The sequence below is a fragment of the Vulpes vulpes genome, chromosome 12 (genome assembly GCF_048418805.1).
Source record: "Vulpes vulpes isolate BD-2025 chromosome 12, VulVul3, whole genome shotgun sequence".
Lineage (NCBI taxonomy): Eukaryota > Metazoa > Chordata > Mammalia > Carnivora > Canidae > Vulpes > Vulpes vulpes.
Genome location: NC_132791.1, coordinates 139,356,082 through 139,379,304, shown reverse-complemented (window position 1 = coordinate 139,379,304; position 23,223 = coordinate 139,356,082). Strand labels below are relative to the sequence as shown.

The 23,223-nt window shown below is 52.0% G+C and overlaps 1 protein-coding gene across 1 annotated transcript in view; it reads right to left on the bottom strand.

Annotated features, from left to right (window-relative positions):
* Positions 1–6,487: 6,487 nt before the first annotated feature.
* COX10 (cytochrome c oxidase assembly factor heme A:farnesyltransferase COX10) overlaps positions 6,488–23,223 on the bottom strand; it is a 127,393-nt gene continuing 110,657 nt past the window's right edge. The window contains exons 6-7 of the mRNA XM_026005529.2: positions 21,301–21,533; positions 6,488–8,419 (exon numbers count right to left, since the gene is read on the bottom strand). Of these exons, the coding sequence (XP_025861314.2) occupies positions 8,013–8,419; positions 21,301–21,533 (640 nt within the window). The 3' untranslated portion in view covers positions 6,488–8,012. The remainder of the gene's footprint in view (positions 8,420–21,300; positions 21,534–23,223) is intronic.

Sequence of the window (23,223 nt, the reverse complement as noted above, 5' to 3'; positions counted from 1 at the left end):
GGAGGGCGGGTCTGGGGGTCCTCTTTTGGGGCTCCAGCTACAGGCCACTTTCTCAGTGCCCTGGCCCCAACGTCTCCCTGAGGACCCAACAAGAAGGTACTTCCCCTTCCTACCACGTTTCCCAAACCTCCATCACCTCAACCACTGCCTCTGTACATGGGCTCGGATGGACATGAACCAGGCTGAGTGAGTGAAGAATGGTCACAAACCCTCAACCAGGCCCTAAATCAAACCCTAATGCAGGTCAAATCCTAAATCAGGCCAGCATCTCAACACCAAGACTTCATTTCCGACAAGGTCTGGATAAGAAACTAACTCCCAGTCACCAATTTCTGGCGCCCCCGTCCCCCAGGAGTCACCACAGTTACTTTCTTTTTCATTTTCTTTCCTTCTCCTTCTCCTTCTTCTTCTTTTTCATTTGTTTCTAGAGATAACCTAGGCATGAGGGCAGGACTGCTCGCTTGTTGTGCTCACTGCTGCCTCCCCAGTGCCCGGAACAGCACTTGGCACAAGGCTAAGAAGTCCATAAATAAAAACTTATGAATAAAATAATGAATACTTGTTTAAGGGGTTCCCACATCTCAAGGGGAGAGAGCTTGCCACGAGTTGTGCCAACTACAAGTACTGAGAGCATGGTACCTCCTGGAGCCGGCTTGCTTCTGGACCTTTCAACTACACGAATCATCGTACTTCTCTTAATGGGGCCTGTTGCGGTTGGGTTTCCCGTCACGAGCAAGTGAGAGCCCAGACTGAGACCGCGCCTAGTTGGCCGTTAAACTGAGGAGGGCACACGAGGCCGAGAAATCGGCTGTGGCTTTTCCCTCGAGTCTGGTTCTGGGCAGATCCCCTCTATTTGCAAGATGAGCAAGTGCCGAACGAGGAGCTCCAGTTCCAGAACCTTTGGGGCCGAGGCATGGAGGGGCCCAGGCTGCTCGGGCTGGCCAAGCAGCTTCTCCTCAAGTGCCAGGTGGCTGGGGAGAGGCACACCGATGTGTGCACGGCGGGGGGCAGGGGGCAGCTGAGGCTGTCCGGGCCTTCCATGGGCCATCAGGCCAGCAGTCCGGGCCATCCGTCACCGGCACCACCCTGTCTCCCAAGCCGGACCCTGGGATGTCCCAGGATCTCCTTTCTGTCAACCACCCGACCCAGCCCGTGGGTCTCCCTCATCCACCCAGATCCAGACCCTTTCTTTATCCTCGGATCTCCTAGATCTACCTTCCATGCCATGGCCTGAATTTTCCTTCTAAGGCACAAGCCTGGCCATGCTATTTCCGGATTTCCAGATTATTCGGCAGCTGCCCTCTGCCTTTAGGCTTAAGTCCCACCACCGCCTTGGCATCCATGCAGTCTGCCCATCCCACGCCCTGGCTGTGCCCTGCAGCCTTACTCCAGCCGCACAGAACTCCCTGTGCTCTTCCAGACACTCCACGAAACATCACGGGGGCCTTGCTCACCCTGGGCTGTGCCGGCAATGCCTTTGCCTCCCACGCCCCTCCCCTGCCGCTCAGCCGGAGGACTGGCGGCCCACACTGATGTCTTCCCTGAGCGCAGAAGCCCAACTGAGAGGACGCCTGGGTGCCAGTGTGGCCCACAAAGAAAAGGTGTGAGCAGGGCAGAGGGAGCTGCAGGCTCACTTTGGCTCCGATGTTCTTGCTAAAGGGTGAGGGCCACAGCCAGACAGCCAGGCAATGGGTGGAGCCCAGGGCAGAGGATCCAAGAGTCAAAGTGTGAGACCCAAGAACCAGGATCCTGAAGCAGTGGGTGTGGAGAGGGTCCAGGAGGGGCTGAGCAAAGCCCCACAACCCCACCACCACCACCATCACCACCACCATAAACACCACTTCCACCTCCACCACTACCACTACCACCACCCCCACCAGCACCACCAGCACTACCAGCACCAGCACCAGCATCACCACCAGCACCAACCCCCCCACCACCCCCATTGCCAGCACCACCAGCACCACTAGCAACAGCACCAGCATCACCAGCATCACCACCACCCCCATCCCACACCTACCCCCACCCCCATCACCACTACCACCAGCAAGGTGGTAGGGCCTGGAGATGGTGAAGACCATCCAAGGGCTCTGGGTCAGAATCTGGAGCTCCCTGTCAACTCCCACCTGCCACAGTGGTCCTCCCACCCTGTGAATCTCCAGGGCGAACTCTGGGGAGTCAGGGACTGAATTCTGGGGGGTCAGGGATGCATCTGAGTTCACCTCTTTATCCTGCATCACACCTGGCACATAGAGCCCTGGGATATTTATTTGCTCAGCTGATAAGAGACCGAATGGCTGTTGAGTTAATCCACCCCGCCCACATCCCTGTTGCTTGGCAGTTTATTTTGGTGTTTGTGAATTTGTTGAAGCTGGGAAGGGGTGGGGTGGGTGGTCTTGTTTGTGTTTCTCTTGCTGATGCCCCTTGGCTTGTTTGTCCTAGTCACCTTGCTGACTTGAGCTGAGTGGTGTGGGGTGGGGTTACCCTTCCGGCACTCGCCAGTCCCCGGCTCTGCACTGGGCTTTGCTTCAGTGACAGGAGCTGCCCCCTGAGAGTAGTTTCGGGAGATGCCCCAGCCTGCAGAGCCCCCTGGCTGCTGGCCACTGAGGACAGATGGGCTTTTACCAAGACCCTGGTACCCGGTCTTCACCCACCCAAGCCGGCTGGCCTGCCTGCCTGACCTTCTCTGCACTTGGGGCTCCCACTGTCTCAGCTTGCACTTCCCAGACGGGTCTCCCAATTTATGAATTGGGTGGGGTTCCATTCATTTCGGCTGACCGGGGATGCGTGCTGGCTCTCGTAGGCCAGATGTATTAGCTGAGCTCACGCTTGCTGGGAATGAGTCCAAACCACGGCTTAGTGGAAGAAGGTAGCAAGACACTAAATTCTCTGCTAATGTATTTGAAAAAGCCAAGAAAGAGAGAGAGAGAGAGAGTGAGTGGGGGAGTTTGGGGGGCGGGTCTGGGGAGAGAGAAATATTGGCCAAGAAGTCCACTTAACTAAGGATGCTCTGCTTCTAGTTATTTTTTTTTCCTGCTTCTAGTTCTTGAGTCGATAGCACTGAAGATACAGGAAATGGTAAAAATTTCCCCCAATTCAGAAATCAAGAAGAAAGGACAGAAACTCATCTTGGCTCAACTCATGCTGGTTCTCTGCATCTGCCTCAGATTCAGTCCACGGGGCATGTGCCAACCTCCACTCTCAAATGCTGGTCCAGGCATCCAGCAGTGTTGCTCCTCCAGCCACCTCCACTTCCACCTCCAGCTGCTGCCCTGAAGCCACCTGCTCATTCCATCACCAATAGAGTGTCTCCTGTGTCACCCCTGGTGCTAGGGGCCGGTGGATACAGTGGTGACAGACAGCCCTGCCTTACTAGGGTTGTAGTGTAATCAGGTGCTGGGGAAGCAGGGAACCGTCTACAAATAGGTAAACACAACCTGCAGGTTGCACAAGGATAGGTCCTAAGGGGGACAGACAGAGCAGGAATGGTGGTGGCTGGGTGGTGGTCTGACATTAGGGCAGGTGAAGTCCGGAAACATGAGGAAAAACCAATCTGGTGGCAGCAGAGGAGGTGAGCGGTTGCCAGAGTCGGAGGATACCTTCCTGCTGGTGGCCTCAGTGATGCATGGCCTATGAGTGGGGACCCAGGCTGGGCCAATCCAAGTTTGGGGATGTCAGATGATGTTCTGTGATGCGTGTGACGGGGGACCCCCAGCCACCTCGGGACAGAGCCTGAGTTAGGGAACAGGGGCTGGAGGCCCTTTGATCCAGAACGTCTCTTTACAGCTTATATTTCATTAGGAAATGGTGGCCTCAAGATTCTGGGATCCTCTCAGCTGTCCAGCATAAGGTCCCTTTTCTGAGTTTCCGAACAAGCCTGAGTATGGCTCCCCTGTCACTTCTCCAGGTGGATTCGCAGACAGCCACTTACCTACAGTTGGATGGGTGACAGGAAAGGACCAACAAGGCCGCCTGCCAAGTGTCCGAGCTGGTTGCTGGGCCCTCTTTCTCTTCCACTTGCCTGAGAAGCCTGGTGGGTTGACAGCACAGATCTTACCAGATAGAGGGAGAAAACATGCCACCAATGGAAGCAAGAGCTTTGTGGGCAACCACCAGCTGGCCGCTAATTCCAACTCCCGCTCTGCAGTCAGGTCAAACGTGGTGCTCTCCTGGAACGTGAGCATGGCACCAGAAGGGTCAAGTGGACAATCTGCAAGGCGCCCCCTGTGGTCAGTGACAGGTGTCCCATCGGGACATCAGCAGGCCAGGGAGTCGGGGAGGGGCAGATGACAGAGACCCTGGCTCCAGCACAAGCAGAGGAATGAGCCTCCTGTCACACTGGGGTCAAGCAAGCAGGAATAGCTTTGCTTTACAGAGAAGTGCTGGGTCCCCACTGTTTGCTGAGCACAGAGATGGGAGGGAAAGGTGATGGCGGGGTGGGGAGACATGAGCGTGAGCTAACAGACAGAGACTGAGAGCAAAGCAGGGCCCCGGTACTTTGGCTTTTCTCTTTCAGAGAGGGCGAGTGGGGTACTCAAAGCGCACGCATCTAAAGGTGTTTCTATGGAGCCCATTTTGATGTTTGAAAAGAAAAGCTGATCCCGGGAGTGGGCAAAGCATTCCCTGTACGGCTTCAGGCTTCCAGACACGGGGCCTTTGGTGAAATGTGGTTTTATCTTTATAATGGATATAGTGGCTTTCCTAGAATAAAAGGAGGCTGGTACATTTTCCCCAGAGTCAGAAGGAATACTGTGCTCACAATCATGCTTCTATAAAAGCTCATAATGAAGAGGCTGGATGCGTCTTTTTCCTTTTTTCCCTTGTTTGCTGTGTTTAGAATAAACCAGCCTCCTGGTAGAACCCTGTTTCATATCTCAGGCCTCTCCTCCTGCATGTGTGCCCCTACCCTGTCAGGGCCCGGGGGCCTTGTCCTGCGCTTACAGTTGATTGGACCCGAGTGAAAACTGGTTAGTCCAGATAGCAGGTTCCAGGCTGTGCTCTGGACCACTAATTCCAGGAGCAGGTGGGAGGTGTTCCCCAAACAGAAGGGTTCTGCACTTAGTAGGTTTGTGAAGTAGTGGGGGGAAGTGCAGGTTTTTTTATTTTAAAAATTTATTTATTCATGAGACACACAGAGAGAGGCAGAGAACACAGGCAGAGGGAGAAGCAGGCTCCCCACAGGGAGCCCAATGCGGGACTTATACTGGGTCCCTGGGATCACAACCTGAGCCCAAGGCAGATGCTCAACCATTGAGCCACCCAGGCACCCAGATTTTTAAAATTTTTACTTAACTTTGGGCCTCATGAGGCCATACTGTATGCATGTGCCTACTGATGCACCAAGGGAGCTGTAGTGTAGGCAAGACTTCTCAAAGACTCCCCGTTAGGGAACATGCTTCACCCACCTGGGTAATGCTGATGAGCACAGAGTCCTTAGGAAAGGCGGTCAAGGTTAGGGTTTACTGCAGCAGGTGTGAAGAAACGAGCTGCCCTAGGAGTCCGGGTAGGTGAGCAGCATCCCAGGGCCTGGGGTGGGGGTGGCGGGTATTACGGGGGCCTGAAATCCACATTCCACAGTGAGAACTGTAGGACTGGGGTTTGGAAAGCTGGAGAGGTCATCTGAGAACAGGGTGTCCTCAGGGAGGTGTGAGGTGGCAGGAAGTCCTCAAGGCGGCTTTGCATTTAAGATTCCTGGAGAGAAAACCAGGTCTGAGTGTTGAGAAGCTGAGACTTCATTTGCTTTGAGGAGTCCATGCAAGCCGCTGGTATTTTCCGAGCAGAACGACAGGTCCAGGAGGCCCCGAGGATGATTTCGGCAGTGGTTTTGAAGGAAGAAGGGAGAGACTGGGTGATTCCAAACTGCACATAGGGTGAGGGTGGGTGGGTCATGGCCCTTCTTCTTAATAATAATTATGCTTATGATTCTTTGGAGTGCACAAGTATTAAAAATCAAGTGTGAGGGCACCTGAGTGGCTCAGTCGGTTAAGTGTCCAACTCTTGATTTTGGCTCAGGTCATGATCTCAGGGTCTTGAGATCGAGCCCCACTCGGCCGGGAGTCTGCTTGGGATTCTCTCTCTCCCCCTGCCCCTCTCCCCATGCCCTCTCTTCCACCAAAATAGATTGATCTTAAAAAAAAAAAAAAAATCCAATGTGTTCACTTCTACCACTTAAAACAAAAATATTGCTTTTTTTTTTTTTAAGAAAGATTTTATTTATTTATTTGAGAGAGAGCATGCAAGAGCAGAGGGAGGGAGGCAGAGGGAGGCTCTTTGCTGAGCAGGGAGCCCGATGCTGGCCTGGATCTTGGGACCCCAGGATCATGACCTGGACGAAGGCAGACACTTCACTGACTGAGCCCCCCAGGCGCCCCTACTGATGGCTTCCTAACCGCCTGCTAGTCATAAAGGTGAGTCACGCATTGGCAATTCTGCTAGGACTTGTGCAAACTCCGTGCACGGTGATTAAAGAAAGGACCCCCACACACGCTTCTGTTCTTACCGGTTTATTGTGGCAGGAAAAGAGAATGGAGGCATTTTACACATTCGAGGGCTGCAACAAGGTGTAGACATCCTTTGCAGGCATTCCTGCCATGTTCCCCACAGTAAGAACCCGGATGCAGCCAAGAGGTAATATTGCAGGTAAGTAGAAACAGGGGTTGGATGTTATCTGCGACCGCTTTACAAATATTCAATCGCAGCGACCATCTGCATGTTGTGTCAACTCCCCGAAACCCATTCCTGCAGGGCAGTGGTGCTCCTGGACAAGGAGTACTGCAAACATCCTGCTGAGCATCAAGACCTTCTGGCACGTGGGGTTCCACGGCAGACAAGTGACATACGTGGAGGACGGATGGAAGGTACTACAGGTTAACTAGCACAACTCCCGGGACGGGACGCATCCCCACCAGGAGTCCAAGCCAAGCTTCTGGCTCTTACGTCTGGCCATTGGACGTATAGAGGCTAATTTCTGAATTCAAGGGAAGAAACGTGTTTTTCACTAAAGGGACAAGGATATGAGCTCTGTGGCTGGTGGGACCAGCTCACCTTTTCTCTGATTTCCGTTCTCGGTCGGCCTTGAGAAGCTGTGCAGCAAAGGGGCTGTCGATGGACTGGCAGCAGTGGCCAAAGTGGGGACAGTAACGGGTCAGAGCCAGATGGACTGCGGGCATGAAGACTAGTGCCACCCTTCCAGAAGGAACTGCTCTAGACACCTCCTGCATTTTAAAGTGAACTATAAAGATGTCTTTGACTGCTTGGAGTTTTGGAAATGGTGATAACATAACAGGGTGGCCCAGGGGCTGGCAGTCCCCCAGCCGACCGTCCGTCCGAGATTCTGAGATTCCCTAGGCAACCGTTTGGCATTTTCCCTTTGAAAATTGGGCAGCAGCACATCCTTGGGAGTCTAGGATTGTTTGGGGGAATATGTGGTTGAGAATATATGTGAGAAAGCTGGAACCAGCCTTGGCTCATTCACGGGAAGGGCCGGCAGTGCGCATTTCCTCCGCCGTAGCCCTCCTGGGACCTGAGGACGCAGGACTACAGACAGAGAGCTCCAGCGCGCACAAGCCTGGTCACCAGTGAGCACTCTGGCTGGCAGGTGGGGAGTGTGTGTGTGTGCATGTGTGTGCGTGTGCGTGTGTGTGGCCAGACAAGGAAGAGGTGCATTTGCACATCTACAGGAGGAAGAACAAAAACGGGAGTGTCGGCGGAAGGACAGAGGAAGAAATACAAAGACCTTTAAAGAGAAAAATATTCTCTTTGCATTAATCACCTGAGCCAACCTGTTTCTTATTTGGGGAGCATTTTGGACGTTATCATTTAAAAAAAAATCATCGGGTGATCACTGAGCACCAAATCATCTCATGATCGTGTACTAAACCCAGCAATTTCCCTTTCCGAGCTCCGGAATCACCAAAATATTCCTGTCTCACCGCAAACGGAAGAAAACAACAAACCCTGTGTGTCTCCTTGTACTTTTGTTTTTGTTTTTTTCCCCACACACCCAGGTGATTTCAGCTCTGGGGCTCCGCCCCGGCCCCGCGGGCACCTGGCGGCTGCTTGCAGGTGAGCATGAGCAGCAGGAGCAAGGGCAGGTGCCACAGGCTGCAGAAGAACAGCTTCCGGGAGCTCTTGCGGTCTGCGTCGGTGTAAAACCGAAAGCCGAGGTAGGTGATATACAAGTTGATGGGCAGGGAGATGACAGGGAAGGTCCACGTGGTGACATCCAGGACGGGGGCCGCGGTGGACAGTCCGATCAAGGCCAGGCAGTGGCGTAGGGCGACACGCCTGCACAGCGCCGGGTGGGTGACCGACATCATGCAGTAGCCGCCTCGCGAGTAGTCTTCGCGGAGGCCCCAGCTCAGGGCATTGAAATGTGGGAACTGCCACGAGTAGAGGATCCCTCCCAGCAGAAATGCTCCTGCATGCAGGGCGAGGACAGAAGGGGGAAGCAAACACGAGCTGTCATCAGGGACGCACAGAAGCCTCGGTTCCTGGACCCGAGGTGCCCTCTCCGCTCGCACTGGCTCTCACATTCCCTTGCCAGCCTCCACTCGCCTGGCCGTGCAGGTCAGCCTGGAATCTGGGACAAGCCCAGGGGACAGTGAAGTGCACCCTCTCCACCCAAGACCCCCCTGCCCGCCCTAGGACACCGAGCATCTGTGGCTCCCATCCAGTCCACCCAGTACCCACTGCATGTCACAGCATCGTGACCACCGAAGCCCCCCCACCAGCCGGCGGACCTCTGGGCCAGGCTTTAGCTCGATTTCCACAGGCACCCGCGGAGGCACAGGGCCACTGCCCAAGTCTGCGTACAAGGTCCCTACCCGGGGGGGGGGGGTCGGGGGGCTGGTGGCTCCTGCTCGCAATGGCAGTCCTGAGCCTCATGGCCTTTGTCTGTGTCCTGACCAGCTCACAGGGCTTCCAGGGCAGGTGTCTGCACATTCCAGGGAGCCCACACCATGTGGCAAGCAGGACAGACTCAAACAGCATGTGGCAAATAAATGGGGTGGCATGAAGGACCGCAGTGCCCGAGTGCAACGAGCAGTGGTCTGTGGCGGCGCAGCTCTTCAACGCAATGCATCAGTACCTTGAGCACCACTTAGCCCCTTTGTCTGGAACAAGGCCTCCCCTCACCCACCAGGGTGGGACCAAGGCCTGTGCTTTTGGGGCATGGATCCGTGACAGAGCCGCTCATGCCAGAACTTCACTGAATCCTCACTGGAGGCTGTCAGGTAGGTTGTATGCTCATTAAGTGAGCCAATGGACGGGAGGGGGTTAGATTCAACAAAAAGTTCTGAAGGAGGGGTTCAGAACAAGCCTGATGAGGAGCCCGGATCCCCCTACCCCCACACTAAGCCTGGCTCCCCCAAGTCAGGCAGCAGAGCCCAGTCCTGACTACAGGGCTGCTCATTCCCATGCAGGTGACTCATTGCTCCTTTTCTCATGCCAGAAGTGTTTACTGAGCACCTACTAAGTGGCACACACAGTGCCAGGTACTGGGGGACAGGATGGTAAGTGCAAATCCACGTGTCCCCTGTGGCGTACAGTTCACCCGGCGAGGCATGAATCAAAAGCCACACTAGTGAATCCACGTCACACTCAGCTGCTGTGTAGGAAGAGTCTGTGCCACGAGGACACAGAGCAAGACCTAGCTGAGGGGGGCAGGGGAGACCTCTCTGAGGAGGGCATGTCTGAGCTGAGCTCTGAAGGACGAGTGACCCATCCATCCCTCAGGGCTGGCAAGTCAACATGAAGGGGCATGTCGGAGGTGTGTGTGAGAAAGGGCATCGGTGTCACTTGATCAATCTGTGAAAGAACACACTCAGGGGCCCCCAGCAGGTATGGGAGGGCTGATCGGGGCTGAGATGTGTGGGGATAGGAGCTGGGATCCAGGTGGTGACAATGAGGTGGGAAGAGAGGGCTTCCAGAGGCCAAGTGACAGGGAGGTCAGGACAGGAGGGGGAGGGAGGTAACCCCTGGGTTTGGGGGCCTCGTGAAGATGCCATGCCCTGAGATGAAAACAGGAGAGATGAGGATGACAGCACATGAGTGTGACCTTGAGTGTGTCCAGCCTGACACGCCTGTGGGACATCCAGGTGGCAACCAGGCAGTCGTGAAGAGGCATCAGACCTAGGGAGCATATCTGGGAGCTACCCATATCTGCGTCTGGCACTGGGTAGACCCTGGTGTCCAATCATTATGTGTTTCTGGGTTTCCTGCTTGGATGCAAATTCCTGATGGGAATGTTCATTTTTTGCATCTCTGGAGCAGAAATATAGAAAGTGCTTGATGTTGCTACAGAAGAGGGTCCCTAAAGGCATCAGTGGGAGCCCACGTGGACAAAGAAAGGCTTTACTAAAAGCCACATGAGATTGCAGTTTTCCAGCACGGATTTGTGAACGGACAGAGCTATTTCTTAAGATTCCCTCCTTCCTCCCTCCTGGTGCCTCACTCCTCCTGACACCTAAGTGCCTCCTGGGTTGGGGGGTTCCCCGGTCAGGGAACCAAGAGCTCACTAACCCAGCAGGTCATCCACCCTGGCCAGCACCCTCCCACACAGACAGGTTGAAAATTTGTAACCACAGTCCTATTTCAGGTAATGAGGACCTTTTAAACTTCTCCTCTGTGGGACCGTTCAGAGAAGGCAGCGGGGGGTGGGGAATCACTATTGCTAGAACAGAACCAGCAGGAGAGAAGGCAGTTTAAATAATTCAGAATCGTGCAGAAAACCAGGCTGGGGCTCCAAGGTCCTGTAGGGTCCCTGTGGTGCCCATGCTGGGCAGGATCAGAGGGATTGAGCCTCTCTTTTAAGCTCTTATCTGTATTCGTCTACAGCATGGGCTGTGGAGTGACAATAGGGGCAGGCTCGTGCATCCCCTCACAGACAGAATGGTGACTTCTGCTGATATTGTTGTGGGCAGAAACTTGCTCACTTCCGAATTCAGTGGGTCAGAGGCAGTTGTGGCATAGCAAGTAGGACTTGTGTGGGCACAGACTGTAGAGGACAGGGGCAGGGGCCTGCTTTGGGGTCCAGGAACAGTTTCTCAGGGGTTCTTTAAGTCAATCCATTCCTTTCCAGCCTTGCGAGATGACAAAATAACCAAGGCTGGATGGGAGCGTCCCTGTTTCGGTAGGGCTGCTGACAAATCCCTCAGGTCCATTTAACTCTATCTATAAATCACTTCGTGGGCTTCATTCACTTGGGGAATAGGTGGCAGGTGTCTGCCACATGCCAGGCACCATTCTAGAAGCAAGCCCCACTGCAGGTCTGGAGGGAAAGGTGATGGACAGAAGCAACGGTAGGACAGGGAGCTATAGCCCAGGGCTGGGGCATGCGGGCATCTGTAGGTGGATCAGGTGTCATGGGAGCCACGGGGGTGGCAGACACAGATCCCTTTACTCAGGTGGGGAACATCGGGGACACACACAGGTGAGTGCATTCACGGTGGAGGCCTGAAGGGCTCTATTTGGGGTCATTTTAAGTTTGAGGTGCCTGCAACACATCCCAAACGCCTTGTGGCTGTCGCAGGCCAGGCACTGGGTGGAGGGGTTACACGTGCCTCTTGCTCCCGACCACCTTCCCATAGGTGGCATTACTCTCGTCGTACAGACGAAAAGCTTCATCAGCGTGCCCACCCGGGGAGAGTCAGCCCACGTACCAGCACACTCTTTGAGAAGAATGCTGCCTCACATCGACTCAGACACTCAGACTGGTAACAGCGGACCATTAGGTGCCAATTCAAATGTTGATGTTGCTGGGTAGAGATGGGGCTTGCTGGAAGGAGAAACTGCACCTGCCTATTTATTAGGAGGCCTTGAAGAGTGTGTTTCCATTGGGCACAGACAGTACTGGTCTTGATAGTGAGCACCTCTTGGGAACCGGAAAGGACAGAAGGGAAGGCTGGACCTCTTGTTTCGTGTGCTGATGGAAAAGGAGATCACAAAGGGACCAGTGAAGAGGAGGTGCTGCTAGATATTCGGGGCACTTTTGAGGTGTTGAGCATGAGCGACGGGGAGCAGCCCACCTGCCACGCGGGACAGGTCTCACACCCAAAGGGTCTATACAGATTATGGGCCACAGTGATGACAGCTGTGGCATGAGGGTGGCAGAGGGACAAGGGACAAGGCTGAGACATGTCCTGGCAAGAGAGCAGATATCACTGAGGGCTCAGAACCTTGGGAGGGCATCGGATAAGCCAGGGCATGGTAGTCAGGTAGCCCGTCTGCTGTTGTGTTCAAAGAGCTGAGGCAACACAAACTCAGCCAGGAGACCAGACTGGAAACGGTTAAAACGATCAGGCCCCAATGTGGGCTCTCGCTTGCCTCTCTCAAAAGCCCTCTTTTTCGTGTGCCAACTGGAGTATTCTGTTTTGCTCAATATGCATTTTCGGTTATGCTTCTGCTTAAAATAACATAATTAAAAAAATCATTTTCATAAGAGTAGCATGCTGCTTGCTATGCGAGAGGAAATTGGGTGTGGGTTTGGCTCATGTCACAAATGAAAGAGCTTTAGAAATCACAGCTTAGCCTTAATGGATTGTAATCAGAAAACCACCACCCCCACGCAGTTCTACTTGATGGGTCGCAACTGCCTCTGCTCCTACAAAAGATGTAAAACAAATTGCTCTCTTCATCAAGATAAGGTGAACTGAAAACAGGAAGACTTGGATTAGTCCGGGGGCTGTGGTGGAACCCACCTTCCTTGTGGGGTAAACACAGAGCACTCAGTTTACTGACTCAAAGGCCTCCGCTCAGCCTCACCCCCCACCCCTCACCCCAGAGGAGTCTGCTGTGACTGGGCCTATCTTCTGCGACACCCAATCTATGCAGTGTGCCCACTATGTGACAAGCGCAGTCTGTTCTCGAGGCCCTCTGCTGAAGTCTGGCAGGGGAGGCAGACAATATTACCCGGAGTCCAGCCTCTGAAGATCACCGTAGGTACTGTGCTCGCAGGGGACACATAGGAAGACCTAAGTCAGCCTTAGAGAGGTCAGGGACTGCTTCCTGGAAGAAGTGACTTGTAAACCGGGATCTGAAGAGGATGGTCTCTGAGTTCCAATCCATTCACAAGAACTGTGCCTTCTCTGCTTCTTTTAAACCTGGTTTCTCATTTCCCTACCCAACTCTGTAGAATCTGTGTATGTATGTGGTTTAATCATATCTGGAAGACATGTCTGCTTCCTGGCTTTTAGGCAAATATTAGTTGGTCTATGAATATGCAAAATGCCAAAAATCTATGATATAGGTGGTGTATCTGGGGCTATGGTTCTGGGGAGGACAGCGACTTCCTGGGGTCACGAGGTCACAGTCCCAGCTCAAAGGCCACACCAGAGAATATCCAGGGGTCTGGGGCATTATTTCTTTTCCTCCATATACAGGAAATGGAGACCAGCCCATCCACCATGCTTCATCTCATAGTACCTTGCTCTGATTAGGGGGGCATGCTAACGTTAGGTGGGGGCAATGCTAACCAATGTCTTCCTTGTGACCCATTGCAAATATGATGCGTTTTAAAACCCGCTCGGAATATCTATCAATCATTTTTATACCACAGACACAGAAGAGGGGGACCTCAACCACTGCCACCTCTGCTCGGGTCAAGAAACACTTGTCCAGAGTACACATTTTGTTGGGCAAACAAAGCCACGGCAGTTGCAGTCACATGGCTTCCCAAGAGGATGGAGACAAATATCTTCAGGTGGGAGCTCTGAGTCTCTGTATGGGCTCTTCCAAAACAAAATTCCTTTTGGAAGGGAGTTCAATGGTTTCAGCTAGCTTCCTCTGCTGCCTGGTGGGCCCACATTCAACTCCTTCCCGCCTGGACCCAAACCCATTCATTGTCATTCACTGCTCACCCGGGGCCTTGGAAAAGACAAAGAGACAGCTCCAGTGAACCTTGGTGCTGGGCTGGGGAGGTCTGCCCTCCCCAGGACAATAGGCTCCCCCTGAATGTGGTCCCTGGTGGCTGGTCTGTTCCTCAAAGGGTTGTATTTGTGCTCTCAGGGGTACATGGTTATGTAAACTGGGGGCTGGCTCGGGGAGCCAAGCCAAACCCAAAGCTTCATGGTCACAGATTCCGAAGCTTTTCCTTTCAGGGCTCACACAAAGGAGCTTGTGAAACGGGTCGGCCTCCACTGTGTAATAGACTTCGATAGCGCGGGGCATAAAGGGAAGAGGGTGTGGGGCCAGTTGATCAACTGCACGCTGACAAAAGGGAAGACCGCGGGCCCTCTGAAAACAGGGACCGGAGTGGGCAGGAACAGCTTGCCCTGGGAGAATCCTCTGGAAGTGACTCAGGGATGGCCCAGAGGCCCAGTGAGCAGGGGCAAAGGCGCCCTCCCGCCCTCACCTGATTGCACACTACCTGTCGCCTCCCCCTGCAGAGTCACTCCAGGCTTCCCTTTGAAGGGAGCCGCTCAGAGTAAAGGAAGCACAGAACTCTGACTCAGTGCTCCCCTCTCCTTGTCATTTCCCTACAGGGTAGCTTTGGGCATCTGCGGGTTCTCTGAAGAAATTCAAACATTCCCTACTCCCCTAGCTCTCATCTGAGGGTATTTCCATCTTTATTATCCGAATATCAATATGTTCCCTGAACACTACCAACTGGGTACTGGGTGCCAGGCACCACACCTGCCAGAGGCTGTCCTCCAGAGGCTGATCACTTTCCTCAGGAAGGTGCTGGCTGGGCTCCCTCAAAGCCCTGGTCATCTGGTCAACCCAGCTCAACCTGACAAGCCCAGACCACACTTCCTGCATCGCACCAGAGTCGGCCTCCAATTATACCATCAGTCTTGGGTCTAGCAGCCTACTTCTAGTACGTTCTTTCTCAGGCTTTTGTGGGTTTTGTCTTCGAAGAGAACAGGGCTCTAATATTGTTTGGTTTGCTGATATTCCCATGAAAATGTTCCTTGTCCACCCTGTCTTTAAAAATACCATTTATCTTAATTAATGCAGCCCTCTGAGCCTCGTTAAGGGGAAAAAAGAAATCTCACACAAAATGAACACTCACTTTCAAGTTTCATTTCAAACTGAACCAGGGTTTTGAGGGTAATGTTTGAAAGTGCTTGGGTTCAACAGAGCCAGGTACTTAGTAAGACCTCAATAAATATTTGTTGAATGAGGATAGAGAACATTCCCTCTGTTCTATTATTCTCTTTTCTCATCCCAGAATAAAGGAGGTAAATAGAGTGAAACAGTATTTAACATTTTGTAGTTTACCAGCTGAGGCTAAAACAACTCCTTCGCTTTTTTTGTTACTAAAACCATCCATCTGCCAAATGCCACTTCCCGATAAGGGCCCAATGCTGAGTCCTCATTTGTAACTGAATGTTGGCTCACATAATTAATGTTTACCACACAACAACATTTGAATTACAAACCCAAGGCAATTTACACATCAACTCTCCGGGACTGTCACCCTGGCCCGTGCCACAAACTCCCAGGCCCTGGGATGGAGTCAGATTTGGGAAGAAGACAAAACAGAATCAGAGCCTTTTTAAAGTAACGGGGCGCGCGCGCACACACGCAAGAGAGAGAGAGAGAGAGAGAGAGAGAGAGAGAGAGATGGCTTTGGCAGGGAGGAGGGGAAGGTACTTTACCCTGAAGCTTCCAAGATAAACTAGAATCGTCCCTGGAGGTAAACACTGCTGAGAAGCCTAATGCGTGCGGCTCCAGGCCCACCGGGAGCTGGGCTGTCTGCTGCCAGCACTTATCAGCAGCGCCCCCGCCTGCCCCAAAGCGACCCCTGGGCTCCACACCCCCCCCACCCCCCCCCGCAGGTCACTTCTCTCCCTGCCACCCCGCCCCGGCCACACCGGTGGCCAGAAAGCGGCCCCTCTGGTCTGGCCTTCCTGGGTTTTTTGCTGGTAAGCATTATTCATGTTTTCTGCGAATAGCGGTTAAGCTTAAAAAAATAAAATAAATAGAAGGCAAAGTAATTAGGCAGGTGGAGAAAAGGCATCTCACAGGGAAATGGACACAGGTACAATTCCATTACGATGATTGCCTTTATTGATACGCAGGCCACAAAGCGGGGCTTTCAGAGCTAAAGCTCAGCGTGTGACAGTCACAGGTACCGCTGGGGGCAGAGCCCCTGACAGTCTGTGCCACAGGCCGGCGGGGGGGGGGGGGGGGGGGGGGGCGGGGCGGCGTAGCTGTTTCTAGCTAGAGGACTACGGCCACAGACATGCGTCTGGAACTCACACGGGGTTAGCTTTCCCAGTTCTCATACACTGATCTGTCATGTGTCTCGTTTCCCTCCCACCCTGCTTCTGGTCTCCCTTTCAGGGTGCTGGGGTACCTATGGGCGTTCGTGCTCTGCACCCACACAGCCGGGGCATCTGCAACAATGAGAATGGCTTTCTTTCACTGTCTGATAAAAAAAAAAAAACCCACAACAAAGTAGTTTCGGGCAGGGGGTGGTGGTGGTGGGGGGGATAGAACGCAATCAGAACCCCATGGGATGGCCTTATGCTTATTTTAGGTATTTGGTCTTTCCTGAAGGACGGAAGGCACCATAATCTCTCTCTTCAGTGCTCAGAGCCTCTGGAGGTCTTAATTGGCTCCGTAGCCACCGCAGAAACCACAAAAAGATCTAGACGCTGAGAAGGGAGAAAAGTACTTTGGAACATTAACATTTCCTTACTCCACAGGCCGTCTGGGATGCTAATCGCTTTCTAGGGCTACTCATTTTATCTTTCTTCTCAACTAGACAGGTCCGGAGGCTGTAGGGTTTCCATCTCCCATCCGCCTGGAGCTCTTCCTCTCTGATCTTGTCGGCAACCTGCCGGGCCAGGAAGGGGCCTTTATGGAGGTTCAAGGGGTCAAGGTGACCGAGGTGCTGAGTACATGAGGCCATGAGTGGGGCAATATTCAGGGGAGCCGGCCTGCCTTCACACACACACCTTGCTCCCACTCCCGCCTGGAGTTTCACAGGTGTTCACAAGCTGCTCTTTCAGGGGAGGAGCAGATTGATGCTTTGCTAAATACTTGAAGGGTGAAAATGGGATAGGGAAGGCAGGAGGGTGGAGGCCAGGCTTAGGACAGGTAGAGGCCGACTGAAGAAGGGGTCGGAGGAGACAGAAAGCTTGGGAGGACCCAGGAGAGCTCAGCTAAGTACTCAGCTAAGTATTGCCTATGGTATGGTTCTGTAATCCTGAACTCCCAGCCTTGCTGCTATCCTGCTTAAACCTCCAGTGGGTCACTAGAGCCTTTCAATAAAGTCCCAATTCCTCAGGAAAGCAGCCCCTGTTCCATGCTGTATGTGCAGCTCTCATACCTACAAATCCTTATGGATGTTCCTCCCTGTCCTTGGAAAGCACTCCCCTCCTCCAGTGAGCTGTCAAGGCTTAATTCAGAAGTTATTCTGCTCCAAAGTCTTCTTGGACCAATTTTTTTTTGGGTGGGGGAGGGGGTTAAGAGAGCCCATAGTCCTCTGAAGGCATCTTTCTTGCTAAAGCTCTCATTGCTCAGTTGATTATTTGATAGGCCCCTGCCTCTCTCCGAAGACGCTGAGACCTGCTTTCTGTGAGGACAAGCCTGGGTTTCAGGGATTTTCAAATCCCTAGTGCCCAGCACACAGTAGGTCCTCACTGACACCTGCACGAGGAAGCAGGCTGCTCAGCGGAGTGGGTGGCCTGCCTGCCTCTCCTACACCCTTCCCTCTTCCTGATCACTGCAGTTCAGTGGAGTACTTGAAAGACTTCTCTCCATTCAGACGTTTCTCCAGAGTGATCACTCTCTGGAGGTTCAAAGACAAAATGATTTGGATACCACAGAAGGGGAACACTTGGGGCCACTTTTTTTTTCTGCAGGGCTCTTTCAAGCGAGCATGTCCCCTGTGATAAGAACCCAGATAAGGGACACAACCTCTGTGGGTGATACAAATGACACCACTGAGTGCATCTCAAATAGTACCACACCCTGTGCCCAAAGCTTTAAGTATTTCCAAGATATTCTGAAGCTAGAGCTCTCTCTGGTTCTGTCTTTGCTGGCTGGTGGTTCTTAAAGGGGTCTGTGCATCACCTGGCAGTGTGTCAGAAATACAAGTTCTCAGACCTACTGATTCGGAAACTGTGGTGCAGGGCCCAGGAACCTGGGTTTTGGGAGGCCTGCCTGGTGATTCTGAGATGCACTCAAATTTGAATCTGTTTTAGACTTTGGGGAGATCACCGGTGCAGTCTCAGGTGATGCCCTAGTATTCAAAGCACAAACTCGCAAGGAAGATGGAACGTAGGTTCATAAGGACATCAGTTTGTCCTTCTAGGCAGAAATGACTCTTGAACTTTCCACAAGCATGGAAATGCTCTTCATCTGTGCCATCAATATGGCAGCTCCTGGCCACGTGTGGCTGTGAGCATCAGAAATCTGGCCTCTGGGACCAAAGAACTCAATATTTATTTAGTTTACATTGGAACTGAAATAGTCACATGTGGCTGGTGGGTGTCCTCAAGGATGGAACAGTACATTCTAGAAGGTGGCAAAACTACATATATAATCTTACTCAACCCAGCGTCTAAAATCCCAGCAATATAAACGTTGAAACTACATTCTCTCAGATTCTACCTCATTTCTGTGTATCACTTCCTCTTTTATAGTCCCTGGCACAGAGCTGAGGCTCAATAAATATTTGGCAACTGACCTGGGATTAACTTAGTTTTGTCAGCTGGAAGATGGAAGGTACCTATTCGCTGATCGATTTATTCATTCATTCAATTTTAATCAAAGATTTGCTGCTTATCTCAAGTTTGCTCAAGCAAATCAATGTTTTGATACTTTTTTTTTTTTTTTGAAGCAGTTTAAAGCATTATGTAAAGTAACACTCTGTAAATCTGACGGGAGTTTAGCTGTAGGACTGGACCCATGTGTGAATGAGAATTGGGGAGGCAGTAAACCATGCCCTAATTGTGCACCCTGCCATGTGTCTTTACAATCTGACGAAAAAGGATGTATTCCAAGTCACCTGCCAGAGAACTTCTCTCTGTGGTGACATCAATCTGTTTCAGACTGCTCTGCTTTATGCCAGGGTCAGTTCAGGTGGGTGACAGGGTCTCATTTTTCAAGATAAACATGCATTTTTACCCTGCAACCTAAAACAAAGTATAGTCTGGCCCTGGGCTACCACTAATGAATCTGTATACAAATGACTGAATTTGGATTACAGAAAGACTATACACCAAATTATTATTATTTTTTATTTTACATATGACTATTAGCAGTTTAGCCAAACTCTCTGAATGTGTAAGAACTCCTGCCTGAGTGTGTACTCCTAAGTGGGAATTTGTAAAGTTCTTTCTTTCTCTGGCCTCTGGGGATGCAATTCTAGCCAACACGTGCCGAGGCTCAAAATCCTCTCGAGGGAACCTCCCGGGTATACAATGAAGGCCTCTAACCCTCAGCAAGAAACTGGGTGACAAACAGAGGAGAGGGGTCCAAGTTCTGTACGGCTCTGAACTGGACTGCCCCCACCTATCTCCAGTGATACTGGTCTCTGGGGCTGTAATATTGGTCCCAACGGTGACTCTGGGAGTTCCTAGAAAGAAATGGTAGTTTGGGGGCCTTGCTCCTGGACTCTGGGTCTGAGGAACCTGCATAGGTTCTAGCACTCCCAGCAGGGTATGGGGGGCTGTGTCCGTCAGATAGGCATGTGACTTGGAGCACCACATCACTGCAGATAGGGGCCCCACCTCGGATGTCTGGGCAATCATTAGAAAGGTCTGGAGAGGTTCAGAAGGGGAAAGGTAGGTTTTACTGGGGCTAGGGGAGACAGAAGTTTGGATCAAGTCAGGATTGGGGCTTCAGGGAGGAATCTGACCAGGAATTTGGTGGTATGCAGGTGTGATCCTTAACTATAAATTGCAAACGAGGGGGCACATTCAGACACCATCTAGTCTAGGGATGTCAATCCCGTGCTTCCCACCTTCTCTACCCTCGCCCAAGAGAGCCATCACTAAGGACCAGGCGGTCTTCCCCGCCAAGCCTGAAGGGAGCTCACAGTCTGCAGACCAATAGCCAGGTAACAATTACAAATTGCTCAGAGTTTGCAAACCAGTAAGATCTCACGATCTTTCTTGATCTGCATGAACCCACCTACTGTACAAATGAGGAATACAATAATAATTCACTGAATCCTCATGACAGCTCCATGAGAAGGGACCTTGTGGGAGATAAGGAGATAGGAGCGTAAAGAGGTCTAGCACATTCTAACCAGGTGGAGCTGGCCTCCAAAGCTGGGCACCCGGGCTCCAGAGCACTCGCTCTTTACCAAGGTGCTGTCATTGCTCCCACATGGACAAGATTCTGGCTTGGGGTTTAATCACTGAGCCAATGAGCATGGGTCTAGATTATTTTATCTGTAGATTCATGAAACTCCAACATTTACAGGATATTAAAACCATTCTAAGAGACGATCATGCTAAAGGTGTAATCGCCTTTGTAAGCTTGCCAAGTCAGAGTGTAAGGGCTTTTATGAAAAGTTTCAGAAATGTGGCTCACGGCACTCTGGTTTATGGTCAACTGCCTTTTGATCTCTCATGTGAAAAATATGTACTTACATATATTGCAGGAAACCTCACCACTTCCTTCCTAAGTGTTGGTCAAAAACACTAATTACTTGGCTAATTAGACTGTGAAGCTTCCCTTACAGATGGTAAAAATGAGCTATTTTCACCCCACAAATTTCGCTGTACATCCCCACCAAAAAGTAGATGGGTTTCAATGGTTTTATTGTAGACACCATGAACAATTTAAGCAAATCATATAAAAATAAATTAGAAACTAATGAAAAGACTTTGCTCCTTCATAAGGGGCTGGGAGGGAAGACCTAATGCTGGGGGCTGCCGACGAGGGAGCCTGAGCTTTGAGAGGAGAGCTGGATGCCTTGTCCTGGACGCCTTCTCCACAACGCGAGACACCCCAAAGGAATCAGCAGCCCCGACTTGATTCATGGTTTTTAGGTACTTGCTTTTCATTCTACCTGTTCAGCCAGTTTTTCTTTGTTGTTCCCCTAGATTAGCCCCTGCCCCGGAAAGCACACGCTCGCCTGGAAGCCAGATGACACGGTTTCCCTTCGGCTCTGCATTCACGGTATTTCAGGCTGCCGCACCAGCACATTTGCCAGAAGAATTAGTGCAGAATCAAATGGAACCTAACAGCATGTGCTATGGTTCCCGGAAGGAAATGCCTCTGACTAGCACGTGCTGGTGCTTGCAGGCTGAGAGCAGCACAGCGTGCTTGGCTCTGGCACCCACCCGGCCGTAGGCCTGCAGACCAAAGCGGACACTTCACAGGTGACATACTCACCAGCATCAAGGCTGCCGGTGGCCGCTGTCCAGCCCATGACAGGTGGGACAGCCCCGACAACAGCACCCACCCACGTGTTGGCAATGCTGATCCTCTTCAACGGGGTGTAGCAACAGGTGTACAGGAAAATGTTGAAGACCCCCAGGGCTCCCGTGAGGGGGTTCACCCCCCAGGTCAGGAGGGCAACTCCTGGAACAGCACAGCAAGTGGCAAAGGACACAGCTAGCAACGGGCTGAAAAAAAAAATCAGCAAATGCAGAGCAATCACTTTCGAGTCCAGGTAACCACGATGCACACTGGGAGAGCTGGGGGAGTGAACCACCCGCCTATCATATGCTGAAGTGACCATGCTGGTTCGTCTTCTTCCCTGCAATGTGGCATCTTCTTGCATCTGCCAGCTGGGAACGAAGGTACAGAGTCAAGAGGCTAGAGTGCCCTGGATTCGTACCCGGTCCTGCCCCCTACCTGGCTGTGGGATGCTGGGCATCCCTGTGCTCATCTGTACTTGTGCTTGACTGCGCTTTGCCACAGGCTGAAGGGAGGTAGATGGCAGACCTGCTTGGCACGGGGCTCTGTTCTACAGTTAGTGTGAGAGAGGTGACAGCTAAAACAATACTGTCACATTTGGGCAGAAACTGGGGCCTTCATTCAGGGAAGCCCTTCTGCCCCTGTATTTACACTTTATTTAAAAACACCACCCAATTAGCAGTAATGGATAACGATAGTGTATCTAAGTATATCTATCTGTAATAAATTACAGGCTCAGTGTGGGGCCAGCGCGGTGCCAGCAGCGAAACACCAGGGGGCCACTCCGCAGTGACGGCACACTTCCAGCTGCGTTTCCAAGACACCGCTTGTTTCAGAGACATGGGATTTCAAGAGGAGTCACATGATGTTGTACATGCAGTGACAGCATTCAAACACAACTCTCTACTAGCAGTGATGATTCTAAGGCTGATTCTCATCAGAGCCCACTTTTTTTTTTTTTTAGATTTTATTTATTTATTCATGAGAGACACAGAGAGAGAGGTAGAGACACAGGCAGAGAGAGAAGCAGGCTCCCTATGGGGAGCCCAATGCTGGACTTGATCCCAGGACCCCAGGATCATGATCTGAGTCAAAGGCAGATGCTCAACTACTGAGCCACCCAGGTACCCCTAGAGCCCACTTTTTAAGGTGGACTTTGTGTGGAACCCTGTGAAAGGCTTTTTGAGAGTGTAGATAAATCGGATCTATAAGTTCCTGATTATATGTATGCTTATTTATTTTAAAGTAGGTTCCATAATCAACACCGTAGAACCCGACGTGGGGCTCAATATCATGACCCTGAGATCAAGACCTGGACTGCAATCAAGTCAGATACTTAACCAACTGAGCCACCCAGGTGCCCCTATTTATTCTTTCTTAAGAAACCCAAGGAGGCACTTGAGTGGCTCAGTGGTTGAGTGTCTGGCTTCAATTCAGGGCGTTTGAGTCCCCAGAGGAAGCCTGTGTCTCCCTCTGCCTATGTCTCTCTGCCTCTCTCTGTCTCATGAATAAATAAATTAAATCTTTGGGGGGGGGGGGGGAAGCAAGCAAAAGAAACCCGAGGAAGTCTCTGGAGCCTGCCTTCTCCCTATGGAGGCCCTAATTCCGCCTCTGAGGGAACTGCATGGGGCTCAGTGCTTCCATTCGATCAGATCAGATCCTGTGGCCACCACCCCTGAAGATGGAACCCAGCAGACAGTGGGGGTTTGATGGAGAGGGTGCTTGTGACAAAGAACAGAGCTTCCCACTGATGGTTGAGTTTCCACCCCGTCTCCTGGCAATCTACCTCCTCTGGATCATAGTGTCCCCAGCTTCCATGGCAGTCACTCGGCCCCCCCTCCAACTTTCATCCTGCCTGTCCTTCCAGGGTCCCATCCTGACCATCCCACCAGGGCC